General features: G+C 37.4%; 2 protein-coding genes and 3 non-coding genes across 5 annotated transcripts in view; all 5 read right to left on the bottom strand.

The window, feature by feature from the left end:
• The window catches only part of LOC121318585 (uncharacterized protein C12orf56-like), a 42887-nt gene extending 37623 nt beyond the window's left edge, over positions 1-5264 (bottom strand). The window contains exons 1-2 of the mRNA XM_041255417.1: positions 4905-5264; positions 155-326 (exon numbers count right to left, since the gene is read on the bottom strand). Of these exons, the coding sequence (XP_041111351.1) occupies positions 155-326; positions 4905-5156 (424 nt within the window). The 5' untranslated portion in view covers positions 5157-5264. The remainder of the gene's footprint in view (positions 1-154; positions 327-4904) is intronic.
• Positions 5265-12075: 6811 nt separating this feature from the next.
• The window catches only part of rpl18a (ribosomal protein L18a), a 4184-nt gene continuing 844 nt past the window's right edge, over positions 12076-15415 (bottom strand). The window contains exons 2-5 of the mRNA XM_041255416.1: positions 15080-15259; positions 13872-14001; positions 13107-13216; positions 12076-12219 (exon numbers count right to left, since the gene is read on the bottom strand). Of these exons, the coding sequence (XP_041111350.1) occupies positions 12127-12219; positions 13107-13216; positions 13872-14001; positions 15080-15259 (513 nt within the window). The 3' untranslated portion in view covers positions 12076-12126. The remainder of the gene's footprint in view (positions 12220-13106; positions 13217-13871; positions 14002-15079; positions 15260-15415) is intronic.
• Positions 12552-12682, bottom strand: LOC121319062. Its single transcript, XR_005950648.1, has one exon. It is a non-coding gene; the product is annotated as a small nucleolar RNA SNORA68 (small nucleolar RNA).
• On the bottom strand, positions 13349-13481 carry LOC121319063. Its single transcript, XR_005950649.1, has one exon. It is a non-coding gene; the product is annotated as a small nucleolar RNA SNORA68 (small nucleolar RNA).
• LOC121319064 lies at positions 14846-14977 on the bottom strand. Its single transcript, XR_005950650.1, has one exon. It is a non-coding gene; the product is annotated as a small nucleolar RNA SNORA68 (small nucleolar RNA).

Below are 15415 nucleotides of genomic sequence, written 5' to 3'. Positions count from 1 at the left end.
TTTGCATAGTACTGTATGTCTCAATCCTAAAGTTTTAGGTGTTGCAAAACTTTTGGCCATAGCTGTAGATAAACACAGCCTCCTCCAATATATGCCCGGTATACAGAGCAGGGCTTGCAGTGCTGCCCCTCCCTGTGGTTCAGCATCTCTTTACCGTGCAGCTGAAGGGACGAGCTCCTGGTGGTTCTGTCTGGCAGCTGCAGTGTTCCTCCTCCCTGGCCCTTTCTATCCAGTTTCTTGAGAGGAGCGGTTGAGGTATAGAGGATACGGATGTGCTGGGCGCTCTCACGATCCCTCCTGCTTAGAAAATCTGGGAAGTCGTTTACCTGGAAAGAGACAGGACCATCTTTTAAACTTCAATTTTCGAAATACATTTTTCATATACGTACAAAAACACCTTTACACTGACCAAAAAAACAAAACAAACAAAAAAATAAAAATAAAAATGTTTTTATTGAGAAGTAGCTTCAAAATTATTTTCTTAGCTTTACTTCTTTATGATGTTTTTAAAAGTTCTGAATGTTACTGAAATTACTCAAATACAGTTTTTGTAAATCTGTAAGTTCAGGAACTGCTCTTCAGTTTTAATTGCCTGCCTTAAAAACATTAGGCTAGCTCATCGCCATCTAGTGGTTTGCTACTTTGTATCGTTTTTCTTTAGCTTTGCTGGCCATACACTAGCTGTCTACTAGATGGCGCATATTACTACTGTACAAGGACAGTAAAAAAAAATAATAAAATTGGACTTCATGATGGAATGGATTTCAGGTAATCATTTTTCAAATTATTTTTTACTAGGAATACAAGCTTTAATATATTGGAAACTGTAAAATTTCAAGTGTAAATTAAAGGTGTGTATTTTTAAAGGAATATATAAAAAGGATCATGTTTGTTTCTAAGTGTTCGGTGACAAGGTATTTCTCACGCATGCTTTGCTTTGTCACGGCCCATCATACAAAGAGTACAAGAGAAAGTACACTCTCAATTTGATTAGAAGTAGCCAAAGAATACTTGCACACATTATAAGTCATTAAATGTAAATAAAAAACAGACGAAAACCCACATAATCTTTTTTATAGAACCTGTTGTGGTTTCGACATTTGAATACTTTGGAATTGAAATTCTGAGAGTGAGATCTAAGCTCTCAGTTAAATTATGTAAGTGTGGTTGATGCTTACTAGCAGGTTGCAATACAAGCTAGTCCTTTACCTGAGAAACCCTGCTACAGGTCTGAACAAGCTTGCATTGGCATTAGAGATTGGTAACAGATAAGTGTGTTACATATCTTATCAGCAGCAGTGTGGATTCACAATGAAGGATTAACTTGATCTCCACATGATTCCATGTACTAATATTAGTGTTCTGTTGCTAGCAATACAAACACTGTACATGACTGCTATCTGAGGACATAAAGAAAGCTTATTGGTGCTATGAGAATCATCACTTCAGCTAAAAGCCGATGTAATATTAAATAAGGTTTTACAATTGTTAAAGCCGTGTCCTTTTTTATTATCTCATTTTTTATCCAGGATATATTTTAGGGATTTGGAGGGCTGGATTCCTTTCAAATCACGTGACATCATGACCTTTCAAGAGACATTATCTGAGTCACCATCACACATTGCAACAAAATACATTTATGAATACTTATAAACAAACATATCTAACTCCTGGCTGTGGTTCTGAACCTTCACCTTTGCTTCAGCATCTATTAACAACTGGTTGTTGTGCTGCTGTAGCAACAGGCGCGGCTTAGCTGTCACCAGGAGTAATTAGCATAATGGGGCTTAACATTTACTGGATAAGCTGTTTAGAAGTGGGTCAGACTTTCTCGATCGGATATATGATTAGACACATATAGGGCAGCCGGGAAGAGTTTTAAGCTTGTATAACTGGATCTCAGTTATATGTCTTGCATAAACTACTGGACTAGGAAAAGCATTCAGTATTAGGAATTTGGGAAATGTGAGTTTATTTATTAGGCAGATATGTTGTATGTTTATGTTTATAAGTGTTCAGTGGCTACCTCTAATCAAGTTAAGTGTACTTTCTCTTGTACTCTTCGCTTTGTCAGGATCCGTCATACAAAGAGTGCAAGAAAAAGTACACTCTCAACTTGAATAGAGAGGTAGCCACCAAACACTTACAAACGTTGCAAATCATTCAATCTAAATAAAACAAGCAGATGAAAACCTGATATTAACACACTTAGTCTGTTTATATCTGTTTTTTATTTGCTTAACTGAGCCTATTTTGCCATTTTCTGCTCCCTTACATTCAGGAATGACAAACTTGCGCCTATGCTACCTATATTCATAGTAATTACGGACCCTCACCTGTTAACAATAATTGGTGACAATAGGTTCATTAGGTAACATGCTAGTTAACTCAGAGAACATCTAACAAAGACACTTTTATACTTAGGCCAGTGTTCTAACACCATGTTATACACACATTTCAGACTTTTAACTGACTTGGGCTTTAGACTTAAATCCCGTTGCTTTGGGTGACCATTTCATTGAAATTGACAAGATTTACATTTTCATTTCAAAATCAAATTTTTGAATGCAATTCACTTATGATTATCAGCTTATGTAAGTACATGTATTATATAATGAAATATTAATGTTTATAGGCAAGTTTATACAGTTAAAAGCATAGATAAATCATGAAAAACCTGGTTTCAAGCAGGTGTACTCAAACTTTTGACTGCTACTGTATATTTGGATAAAATTCACTAGCTGTGATCGAAAAATGACAAACTCCGTTTTACAGCAGGTAAACAGATTAACAACTGACATCGCGAAGATGCTGCAAAATGGTCTGTCGATCTTGAGCAGTTGTTGTGACTCTTGGTCTCCCAGTTTGTGGTCTGTTATTGACAGAGTGTGATTATACCATCTTGCCAGGTTTGTAATTGCTGGCTGTGAGAAACCCAAGGCAGCAAGCCACAGTATTCTGCCCTAGTCCAGTCTCCAACATGCCGATTGCACAAAGGCGCTCCTCTCTTGACAGAAATGGCATATTGTTTTTTTTTGTTTTTTTTCTGTGATTTTCTTTATTGCTTTTATTCAAGCTTACAATTCAACAGCTGAAATCACTCCATATCCAGTGTCCAATCAACTGTCTCACTAATTAGGTGATTAAATGCATATGCTTCAGTCATAGTCACTCAAGCGTGTCGTGGTCAAGGATGAATTATCAAGTGATTAAAAAGAAACCAAAAACATTTTGTCAATTTCCAGCATTTATATACACTTTTTTCCCCCAAAAAATAAATATTTTATAATACTGATAAATTTCTTTTGATGCTCGGTATAAAAAGGTCAATCAAGAGTTCAGAAAAAAAACTAAACTAAACAAATCTGCGCAGAACTACTTATTGTTCTTTCTTTATTGCAATAGATTCATATGTCCAGTTCCAGGTGGACTCAGTTTAAACTTCAGGAAAGTGTCTTTTTTTGTAATTTAATTAACTTGTTTGTATTGGTTCTGCGTGTGTGCGTATGTGCGTTTGTGTTGCGTGTGTGCATGAGATTTAAATTCAACAGAACTTTCCAGGTTAAATAAAACTGAAATAAAAATCAATATTACATCCTCAGTAGAAGAAGTTAAAGGGGTTAGTTACCAAGGCACAAATATACAAGTGTACCAAAATTAGAGTTACTCTACAACAAAGGCAAGAAATACAATGACTTCCTCAGTACAGCTCTGCATGTCCAGCATGTGATATTAAGAGTGTCTAGCTCTGTCCACAAAGGCACATTTAATGACATTCCAACTATTGCGATAGTTGTACCAATACCTATAGCTTTCATAAAGCCAGGTTCTTACTCTTATAAAGATTTACCATGTTGTATTTGCAGTTGCTGGTTATACTATGAATTTACTACAGTTTACCCTGGTTTGTTTATTAGTATGCTTTACTATACCCAGCTATGCTTTACCATGCTTTATTACACTTTGCTATGTTTTTACTATGGGGATCTTTTACAAGGGCGCAGTCACAATAGTTGGCCACTCTTTAAAAATCGATTCTCATTTGACTAAGTCGCTGCTATGATCTTTACAGCCATCAGGAGTTATTCAAAAGAATGTTTCTTCGAAGTTTGTTTTTTATTAATAAAATCCAGTTTGACATTCCTGAAACTGTTCTGGACTATTCATGTTTTCATGAACAACATTAAAAGATCAGTTTCATGAATATCAAATTAGATTCTATTTATAAAAACAGACTTCGAAAACTCACTCTTTTTCATCAGTTAAAGCTTTGTGAATACAGCCCTGTGTTAACAAATTAGATACAAACACTGATTGAGGGAGACCTTGAATTATATGACTTGGTGGTTCTAGTTCTGAGAAATTATCAGGTGTTGTTCGCTTTCAAAAAACAGGACTTAGACCCGTGATGCTTATAACTGAGGGGCCTTACTGGCTTTGTTTTACCGCGATTGTACTGTTGCATTTAAAAAATGACAACCAACACAAAGGGACAGGATTATCACGTTCCCTTACTCTGAGCGTATTATTTTGTACACAGAAGACCTTAAAGTATTTTACCAGCTGTAGACTACTTTCAATACAGGGTATACAGCCAGCAATTCAAACCGACGGCTGCACTTTTAATTCCACGTTGGGAAATGAAACACAACAAAATATGGGGCCGTTTAGATGGAGAAAAATTTTAGTCTCGTTTGTAACTAACGGGTTACTTGTCTTGTTTATAGTTTGCCATTTATGGTCCATCTCGTGCATCTATGTGTTTTTAAAGGTTTCAAAACAAATAAAAACAATTCTAAACAAAACCAAACAAACTAAAAATAATGACTCAGTAGTACAAACTAAAACTGGAGGAAAAAGAGATGATCGGAAATAAAAAGTGGTAATTAAAAACGCGTCCTCACCAGCTCGATGCCGGAGATATCCTTGAAGTGCACGGCTGCTTGTATAGTTTTTGGTGGGTTTTCTGTTAAATAAATGCAGTGGTCACTCAGTACCACGTACATGAACACTTTTTTGATGGTCTCAGTGACGACCACGCACGCTTCACAGGCTCGGATTCTCTCGTACACGCTCTGTTCGAGATTCCTCTTGAGGAAGGAGTCCAGCTTGCAGTTTATTTTACACAAGAAGCCATGCGTATCGTTTCTCGCCATTCAGAGGAAGACACAAACTTAGTACAGCCCTTCTTGTGAAACTGCGACCGGGCGCATCTGCACTGTGTCTGTATAGGGTCCCTTCTTCATGTGTGCAAAGAAGTAACTTCTCACACTGATGCTTGTTTTATTACAGCATGTCCCCGTCACAAAATAAACTCAGTGATGTCACCATAAACACTGGTGACGCCCATGTTATCCTCTGATTGGTTGACAGCCGTAATTGAAAACAAGTACACTTGGATTTATTATTATTTTTCAGCTGTCTGTAAAAAAAAAAAAAAAAAAAAAAGGGAGAGAGAGAGAGAGAGAGAGAGAGAGAGAGAGAGAGAGAGAGAGAGAGAACTGTAAATTGTTGGGAATTTACGTTTCAAGATAATTGGCTATATTGTAAGAAACAATATAATGTATTGCAAAATGTATTTAAATATATTATAAAATATACTAAAATATATTGATAAACGATCCAGTTTTTAGAGCTACAAGTCATCGTCTTTATATTTCAAGTTTTGAAATAACTTGGGCTAAAGAATGTCCTTTAAGTTTCATCGCAATATGATTTTCATAACAATGCATGTATGACACACAGACCGATCCTATAAAAGTTTCCCATAGTAAAAGCCTATAGTGTAAAGCACAGTAAAATCATGACAAAGCATAAGTAAGCATAGTGAAGACCAACAGGGTCTGGTAAAGATGATTAAAATCATGGAATGCTATGGTAAATGCATAGTAACCATATGAAAAGCATGGGCAAATTTACAGTCGTAAACTTTTTATACGGTGATCAAACAGACAGGGCGCTTTCACATATGATTTCCATACACCCAATACACTACTGTGCGATTATTACGCGATTATGACGACCCTGGATTGAGGTAATCTTTAGCAATAATAACCTCTTTTAAACATTTAGGATGTTTGTCAATGAACTTTTGGCATGATTCCTTAGTAATTTTTGACCATTCGTCAATGCAAAATTAGTATAAATATATATATCATATATATACACACACACACACACACACACACACACACACACACACACACACATATATATATATATATATATATATATATATATATATATATATATATATATATATATATATATATATATAATCTATCTGATAAATTAAATCATCAGTAAATTCGTACTTGTACATCAAACAATTTAAAAAAAAAAAAAAAAATCATCACAACTATTGTCCCATTTGTTTGTGCAAGTGTTAACAATAACAATGGTCAAAAAACCTTCACAACCTGCTGTTCAATGTTTATGCCTTAAAACATATTTATTTAAAAAAATACAAATACTGTAAATCATAATAAGTTTAACATTTTGCACAGTTCTTGAAAACAAACCTTTTTTTCTATTAAAGTTCTGAACTTGACATAAAATAAAAAGTAATTTTTATATGTAGATTCTTATTAAAACAAATATAATTGTACATGAAATTCAAAGTATGAGCAAAACACTTAATGTGTGTCATATTAGCTTCACGAGCAGCAATAACCATATTGGAAGCGTTATCAGTCGCTATTACGGGGTTCTTGTCTGCAATGCTCCATTCTTTGATAGCTGATTTTAGCAGATCTGCAACATTCTCACCAGTATGGCTTTCCAGTAAAGACCTTGTCTGGAGGACGCCTGTGACCAGTGTCCAGTCTGCGGATCTGTGTTGACAGGTAATTTTTACATATGATTCTGTTGCTCCTAAGGTCCAGCTATCACACGTGAACGCTACCTTCTCTGCCCTGGAAAGCTCTTGTATGATCTGTCGTTTAACACGCTGGTATAAACCAGGAACAGCAGTTTCAGTAATGTAACGACAGGTAGGAACAGTGTACCTTGGCTCCAAAGTATTTATCATTTTTCGAAACCCTTCGTTTTCCACAGTACAGCAGGGACTCAAATCCTTGCGAATAAAACGCACTATGGACTGGTTTATATTTTTAGTTTGCACTGATGTTGCAGATAATTTTGAACAACTAAAGTTTTCTGTTAAGTGAAAACTCAGACTGGTTGTGTTCCCTGAATACTTGATTCGAGCCTTGCAAACTTTACACACAGCTCGAGTCTTATCAAGAACTTGAGGCGAGTCCTTGACACAGCTAAAACCAAAATGAATCCACACTTTTAAACAGGCTGGAGCAGGTTGAATTTCGCTGTCACTCTCCATAGCTTGATGAGATGATTAGGGAACATTAATAACCCGCCTGCGCTCAGCTTCTTGTGTGCTTGACGTAACATCCTTAGCTACGCATTTGGTATGTGAGGCTGCTAGGATACATATGAATAAGTAATATCATCAGAGTTGACATGAATTAATGCACAAACATTGTTGTTATATCAAATTTAAATGCATATAAAAAATTCAAACTAAAAATAAAATAAAAAACGATATTGGTCACTATATCGATAATCGTATCGTCAAGAAAAGTATCGTGGTGTATCGATGTATCGGCACACCCCTAGTGGTCACACCAGATACTGACTGGTTTTCTGATCCACGCCCCTACCTTTTCTTTTAAGGTATCTGTGACCAACAGATGCATATCTGTATTCCCAGTCATGTGAAATCCATAGATTAGGGCCTAATGAATTTATTTCAATTGACTGATTTCCTTATATGAACTGTAACTCAGTAAAATCTTTGAAACTGTTGCATGTTGCGTTTCTATTTTTGTTCAGTGTATATACACAACACCATGAAAATATTTGCAGTCTGATTTTCTGCATTTTTGCATATTTTTGACACTGAATGTTATCAGATCTTCAACCAGAATCTAATATTAGATAAAAGGGACCCCGAGTGAACAAATAACACAAAATATTGATACTTATTTCATTTATTTATGAAAGAAAGTTATGCAACACCCAATGCCCCCAGGTGAAAAAGTAATCGCCCCCTTAGACTCAATAACTTTTTTCGCCACCTTTAGCAGCAATAACTGCAACCAAGCGCTTCCTGTAGTTATTGATCAGTGTCTCACATCGCCACGGAGGAATTTTATCCAACTCCTTCATGCAGAACTGCTTCAACTCAATGACATTTGTGGGTTTTCGAGCATAAATTGCTTGTTTCAGGTCCTGCCACAACATCTCAATGGGGTTTAGGTCTGGACTTTGACTTCAACCATTCTGATGTAGACTTGCTTGTGTGTTTCGGATCATTGTCTTGCTGCATGACCCAGCTGCACTTCAGCTTCAGCTCACAGATGGATGGCCTGAGATTCTTCTGTAGAATTCTCTGAAACAGAACAGAATTCATGGTTCCTTCAATGATGGCAAGTCATCCAGGTCCTGATGCAACAAAGCATCCTCAAATCATGACACTACCACCACCATGCTTGACCATTGGTATGAGGTTCTTACTATGGAATGCAGTGTTTGGTTTTCGCCAGGCATAATGGGGCCCATGTTGGCTAAAATGTTCCACTTTTGAATCATCATGAACACTGACCTTAGCCGAGACGAGAGAGGCCTGCAGATTCTGGATGTTGTTCTAGTGTTCTTTGTGACTTCCTGGACGATTTCACGCCTTGCTCTTGGAGAGATTTTGGCAGGACGACAATATGGCTCTGACTGTGCTTTAGTGGAGCCCCAGAGCCTTATAAATGGCTTTGTACCCCTTTCCAGACTGACAGGCATCAACAACTTTTTTTCCGGAGGTCTTCAGGAATGTCTTTTGATCATGGCACAATGTGCCTCCAGAACCTGTGTGCTGACAATTTCACTCTGATGGTAAGGGCCAAAGTTAGTCAGATTTATATTAGGCAGGGCTGGCCCAAATCAGGCCTGATTGTTAACCAAAGTATTCAAACAGCCGTCCCTAATTATCCCTTTAATTGGGTTGAGTTAATTAGGGGGGGGGCAATAACGTTTTCACACCTGAAGATTGCATGTTTGATTACTTTGCACACCAAACAAATGAAAGAAGCACCAAACTTTGGTGTAATTTTTTATACAGATTCTTACTTAATTTGAACTCAACTCAAATACTAAACACTAAGCACCTGGCATTTTTATTAAATCACATTGAGCTCAGTATTTTGTTATCCCAAGGAACAATAGTACTCAAACAATCAACAAAGCTGTCTGCTCACCCAGAGGTGCCATCACGGATTTAAAAAAAAAAGAAAAGCGGCGGGGCCACTAGGCCACTATGCATAAAGACCCGTAATTTTGTATGTTGAAAAACACAAGGGCAGCTCTTACTGCTAGTAACATTCTATAAAGAGGTCAATGCACCTGACTTTATCCTGAGCTTCTGTTACTACAGCTGAGGTATGACATACAGGAGGGTAAAATCAAAAAATATGCACTGTAGTAACATGCCCATAAACATTAACCCTTTAACTATCACTTATGAAAGTAGGCTTATGAGAAACAACATAGCTATATTAACTTGTTGATAATTCACAGAACAAAACTTGTCAAGAATTTATTTTTTTTGCTAAATAAAACAATTAAATCCTGGCATCATTTTCTCAACCACCTGGCTGAGCAAACAGACAAAGGTTTAAAAGCACTCAGTAAGAACAGTGCATGTTTTCTATTGCTGTTCTGCTGCTGGTCAAGCATGACAGGATCTGTAAGAAGTTGTATTTCAGTTGTCCATACTGGGAATGCTCTTCATGTAAACTGCAATAATATCTGCAGGAATATATGTACTGGTCAAATCAATCTGGCCAAATCCCGCAAAGAAACTGATATCTTCCCTTCTGTTTTCCTTTCCCATAGCGATACAAAGTGTTTTCTAAACCACCGTTTAACTTTAACAATGGAAAAAAAAAACGTCTTAAGACATGACAGCGCCACATCGCCACACTGAGGACATAAAAAAATTGGAAGCTTTATTTTTTTCCCCGAGTATGGTGGCCAAACATGGTCAACACACGGAGCTTATTATTGGTGGAAATTAAGTTACAATATTCTGCTTTTAACAATCAGTGCAATAATAATATCATACAAAGTGGTACTGTGCAGTTTTAATAGTCAAGTTTTGCCATGAGAAGACTGCCTCATGATTGACGGGTTGCAAGGCCTGTTGCTAGGAGATGGTTGTTTGTGCGACAGCTTTATTGCAGTGGAATTGGGAAGAGGTTTGAGTTAGCTACAGCAAATAGTTTAAAATGGATAAATGTGTGACAAGAGTAGGTGGAAAAGGTGTCGGAGACTCAAACATACCAGCTGCTTCAAAAAGTGGCGAAAACTTACCAACAGAATTACTGATGGAACTCTCTGCTCAGCTATCCTGACTTCAACAAACTAAAATGGTAACATTGCTTATATTTTAGTCAGTGAGTGTATTGTGGCATTTGGATCTGTTGTTGGGCCCTTCCATTCATTTCAATTGCCCACCACTGTGGTAGACCCTCCATAATCATTTAGGCCTATCATCTGTACCCCAACTCTACTCAATCTTACTTTCCACGGACACTCTTCACCACATTGAGAATTTAACCTCCCACTCATTCATAGGTTTCCATGGAAAAAAACAAAACAGGTAAAGCATATGGCTTCATCTGTAGAAAGTATATAAACACATTTCAATATTCTGTATTGTACTCAAGCTGCTTATAATTGTTGCAAGTCAGCTTCAGTGCCCATGGGCAAGCAGACCGGACAGACTGAATAGACTGTCAGTTGGCAGGTGCTTCTATATCCAAGATTACAGATTACTGTAATCATCACTTAATATTACTGAACACTGAAGCTGTTTCAAGAGGGCACTCATATGAACGCAAAGCAGGAAACAATATATATGGATTAAAATGAATACGGCCCTATATAGTACTGAATACATATGGAAACAATGAAGAAAACATTCTTCTGCACACCTTCCATTAAGTGAAATAATCAAGTGTGTGTATGTGTGCGTAAATAGTAAAAACCACTACTGCTATTGACGCAAAGATGTCATGAAGCAACCTGGTTAACAAAAAAAAATCAGTATTATTTTACATTATTTAAGCATAAAGAGTGGGTGTCTACCTGCACCTGTACTACAGTACCTCAAATGTTAAAACTGCCAAGTAGGTAGGGCTTTCAAAATAAAGTTATTATAGTGTAATAATGACCAGTTGTAAAGCTTTACAGGAAATGTGTATTGGAATTCCAATACTTCCAAAGTAGTGGCCTCCAAATAAATTGTTTCTAACAAAGTTACATGCAAGGCATGAGCTGCACTACTGAAGCAACTGCACACCCACAGGGGGTTATCCAGCATATAAAATGGCCCAGGCAAGAGCATATAGAAACATTTGTTTTAATCCTTTGCGGTCCTATGTTGGACCAGACGTAAACCACAGGTCTTCTCCAGAAAAAGCCAAGAAAACCTTTCAACAGACAAGTGAGATCATAGCAGCCAAAAAAAAACCCAAAACGTATCTGATAGCCCTATGCACCAGAGATAAAATGGACACAAAGGAAATAATTGCTTCTGCATCCATCGCACAAAGAAAATCAGACACTTGCAGAGCTTTTTGAGATGTTATAGTAATAAAAACTTGGATTGCATTATTGAAGAGTTCAGTGATAAAACAAGTGATCAGGAGAGGATTTATCAGTATGCACATCTATAAAGAGGTATGTGAAAAATAGTGAATCAGTGCCTTTTAAACCCGTTTTATAATAAAATATTTTTTTTTATTAAACAGCGTGTGAAAATAAATTGGACGCGACTGACAAGTGCTGAATTATTGGACCGCTAAGGGTTAATTAGTTACTTAAGTGTATCCATACATCAGAGGAAGGCCTTCACTAATTACAGCAGCATATTGGGGGGGGGGGTTATTGTCATTTTCCTCTTTACAGCACTGGTCAGAGAAAGGGGCACATTCCACTTGCAAATAAAACCAGCACACACCCACATGGACCTATAAAGAAATAAAAACCCTAAAGACTGCAAGACCAAATGTAACTTGTTTATTAAAGCACATATCCAAAAGTTGAGCGTTTCATTTAGAAGAAGGTGTTTGGTCTCTTCGTAGTAAAACGTGGCTTGTGCTGGAGGCGCAGTACTCTGTGTGGCAGAGGGAACTTGATCTTGGAGTCCTGGAGAAAGAACAAAACAATGTCAGTCATTATCAACTACAGACTAGGGATTAGGGAATCATTTAAAAAGCCAACAAGTACATCTTCCTTAAAACAGGAACACCTATACAAATACTGTCACTTTATAGACATGGCAAAAAAATAAAAGATGCAATTGTTCTCCTATGTACTGTTAGGGTGCAGTACAGCCAGGAACATATACTGGTTTAAAACACAAATGCATGTATATTTGTTTTCGTTTATTAAGAATAAGGACAATCTAAAGACATGCAAAACAAACAGGAGTTTGCTGCCCATAAGGATAGTACAGCTGGGAAAAGGTTGAATTTTACAACTGTTGAACCTTGATTTCACTTTCAGTAGCACAGCAGCAAATGAAAGGCGACAAGGTATCATTTTATATCTGCACATCAGGCAAGAGCATTATTACATAAAACAATGTTCTTTGGGTTTTGTGTGCAAAACATGTTGGTGGTCACAAAAGGAGACTTGTATTTTATGCCAAGGATAAACAATCTGCCATTAGTACAAAATAGTTTAACTATCAGAAAACTTCACCCAACACATTTATGAATCTTCACAAAGTTTGGAAAACCTGAACTTTATAGCCACACTATTTTTGAAGAAAAGCCTAGAATCTTAATGCACCATAATCTTTAATTTGGAAGCTATTTTAGGTTTCAGTTTACCATTTTTGTATTGTTCATGTGAAATGGACCAACAGAGCTTTTTGTCCTAACACCACCACTAACCTGCCTTCACTGGTTTGAATAAATCAGTTTGAGCGTCTCCACCTGTCAAAGCACCGAGCCTAGACTTGCACCTATAAATCTCAATTCAAAACACATGGAATGGATCCCTTCACAAACAAAAATGCTGCAACTTACATGGAACTGCTTGATGGCAGGTCTGCGACACTTGCTGGCAGGAATTTCCTCCACCTTCATGATCTGGATGGCATGAGCGCGAGCACGATGGCGAGCCCCCATGTCACGATCTGCAAACAGTTTAGCGACAGTTAATACTGGGGGAGCCGACAGAGCAGATTTTAGGGGCACGCCTTTAGTACCCATATGGACAGCTATGAATGCACTGCAATCATTTAATCTGGAGTATAAGGCCTCTCAAACAGTGTTGAACCTTGAATTCACTTTCAGTAGCACAGCAGCATAAGAAAGGCGACAAGGTACATATTTTCTCTTTGCACACCAGGCAAGAACGTTATTAGATGAAAATAATGTTCTTTGGGTTTTGTGTGCATTTTGTAAAACTATCACATCCCCATTTACAAGACCCAACTGTATATTAACCAACTATGCTATATTACAGATGCCAACATTAAAAAAAGGGGAAATTGTGTAATTTGTATTTTATGCCAAGAATGGTAATTTGTGGTATATAATAGTTTCAAAGGACAGAAATTGAAACTGATAAATCTGAGCCAATACATGTTAACAAAGACCACCTCAAGACCCAAAGTATTAAAGAATGTCCTAACCAAGTTTCATTACAATTAGATAAGACTTAAGTTATATGTGAATATGCTAGTGAGACACATGCATGTTCAAGCGCCCCACCACAAGCCCAAAATTAAAAGGATAATGTAAAGTGATTGGCTTTATAGAAGATGCATTAAGATAATGTATACCTACAGCACTGAGTTACAGCCAGAGAAGTGGTCATGTCCCTGTACTCTCTGTACATGTTGTGGGTGCCACTTCGAGAGTCGTAACGCAGCCAGATACCAAAGTTCTTCACCTTCAGAGGCGACTTATCGTAAACCTGGGAACAAGTTCAAGGTTATTTCTACAGCTTCATGTACTGCAGCAGTACAAGCAAAAACATCACAAGTGAGCACAAAATAGTTGTAGTTCTAGAGCTGGTCACAAAATGAAATGTGTCACACAACCCACAGCATCCACACACACACAGCAAAGGCATTGCTGGAACTTATACTATGCAAGACATTACTAATCTTTGGCTAGGTACATTGGGCACCAAAATAAGCCCAAGTCCGAGACAAGGAAAAGTTCAATGAAACAGAAATACAGGGAAGTCCAGAACACCATATGGTACTTCTTGAAAAAATTGATGAAAGTTGCAGGCTTTTCTTTTTTTTAAAAAAGCATACTTTGCACTGTATAAAATAGACTATTGTTTGTTACCCCCAGCATCGGAATGGTTTAGGATGGGGGGGAAATAAATCAAATACATCACTCACACATTCCACTTTGTTAGTACATTAATATGGGAGCTTCTACCTTAAACATTTTGACCACCCCACATCTAACTAGTTGCTCTGCATTCTTATTTAAAAAAGGCAACTAATTCAATTTCCTGGTACTATAACATGTATAGAAAAGATGGCAGCAACGTAGGGAATCATTTAAAAAGCTAACAAGTGTATCTTCCTTAAAACTGGAACACCTATACAAAAACTCACTTTACAGACATGGCAAACAAAGTAAGATGCAATTATTATCCTATGTAGTTAGGATGCAGTGCATCCAGCAAGAGTTGGTTTAACACAAATTGTATTTGTTTTAATTTATTAAGAATGGGGTGACCTAAAGACATAAAACACAACCATGAATTTGCTACCCATAAGGGAAAGGCTGAATTACAGAACTGTTGAACCCTGATTTCACTTTCAGTAGCACAGCAGCACATGAAAGGCGACAAGGTACGGTTTTATATCTGCACATCAGGCAAGAGCATTATTAGATAAAAACAATGTTCTTTGGGTTTTGTGTGCATTTACCCGCAAACTCTTAATTATACAATAACACACTTCATTAACTGCAGGGCTAGAGCGAGTTTCAAGCCCTGTGTTTGGTCAAATAGTTTGTTTTATTCATACCAGCCCACAGTAGACAACCTCGCCAGAGGCCTTCTTCATCTTCCTCAGCTGGGAGACGAAGTACCAGAAACGGGACTTGGCGACGACATGGTTTGGTGCGAAGATCCGCATCCGATAGAGGGGAGGCGTGGGGTTCTTGGCTGAGGGCAGCAGGCGCCCGATAACCTTGTATTCCTTCAGCTGGGAAAACAAACAAGAGAAGCGGTTAATACTTGTGTTTCCAGTTATTGTATTTCAGATTTTTTTTTTTTTTTCCTTTTAAAGCTTGACGTCACTTTCAGCAGCACGGCATCAGAAGTATTGAAACTTAAAGGTGACAATGTACCAAGGTACCGT

The sequence above is a fragment of the Polyodon spathula genome, chromosome 7 (assembly GCF_017654505.1).
Source record: "Polyodon spathula isolate WHYD16114869_AA chromosome 7, ASM1765450v1, whole genome shotgun sequence".
NCBI classification, from domain to species: Eukaryota; Metazoa; Chordata; class Actinopteri; order Acipenseriformes; family Polyodontidae; genus Polyodon; species Polyodon spathula.
The sequence above is the reverse complement of the archived record's forward strand: the minus strand, read 5'-3'. Positions and strand labels throughout refer to the sequence as shown.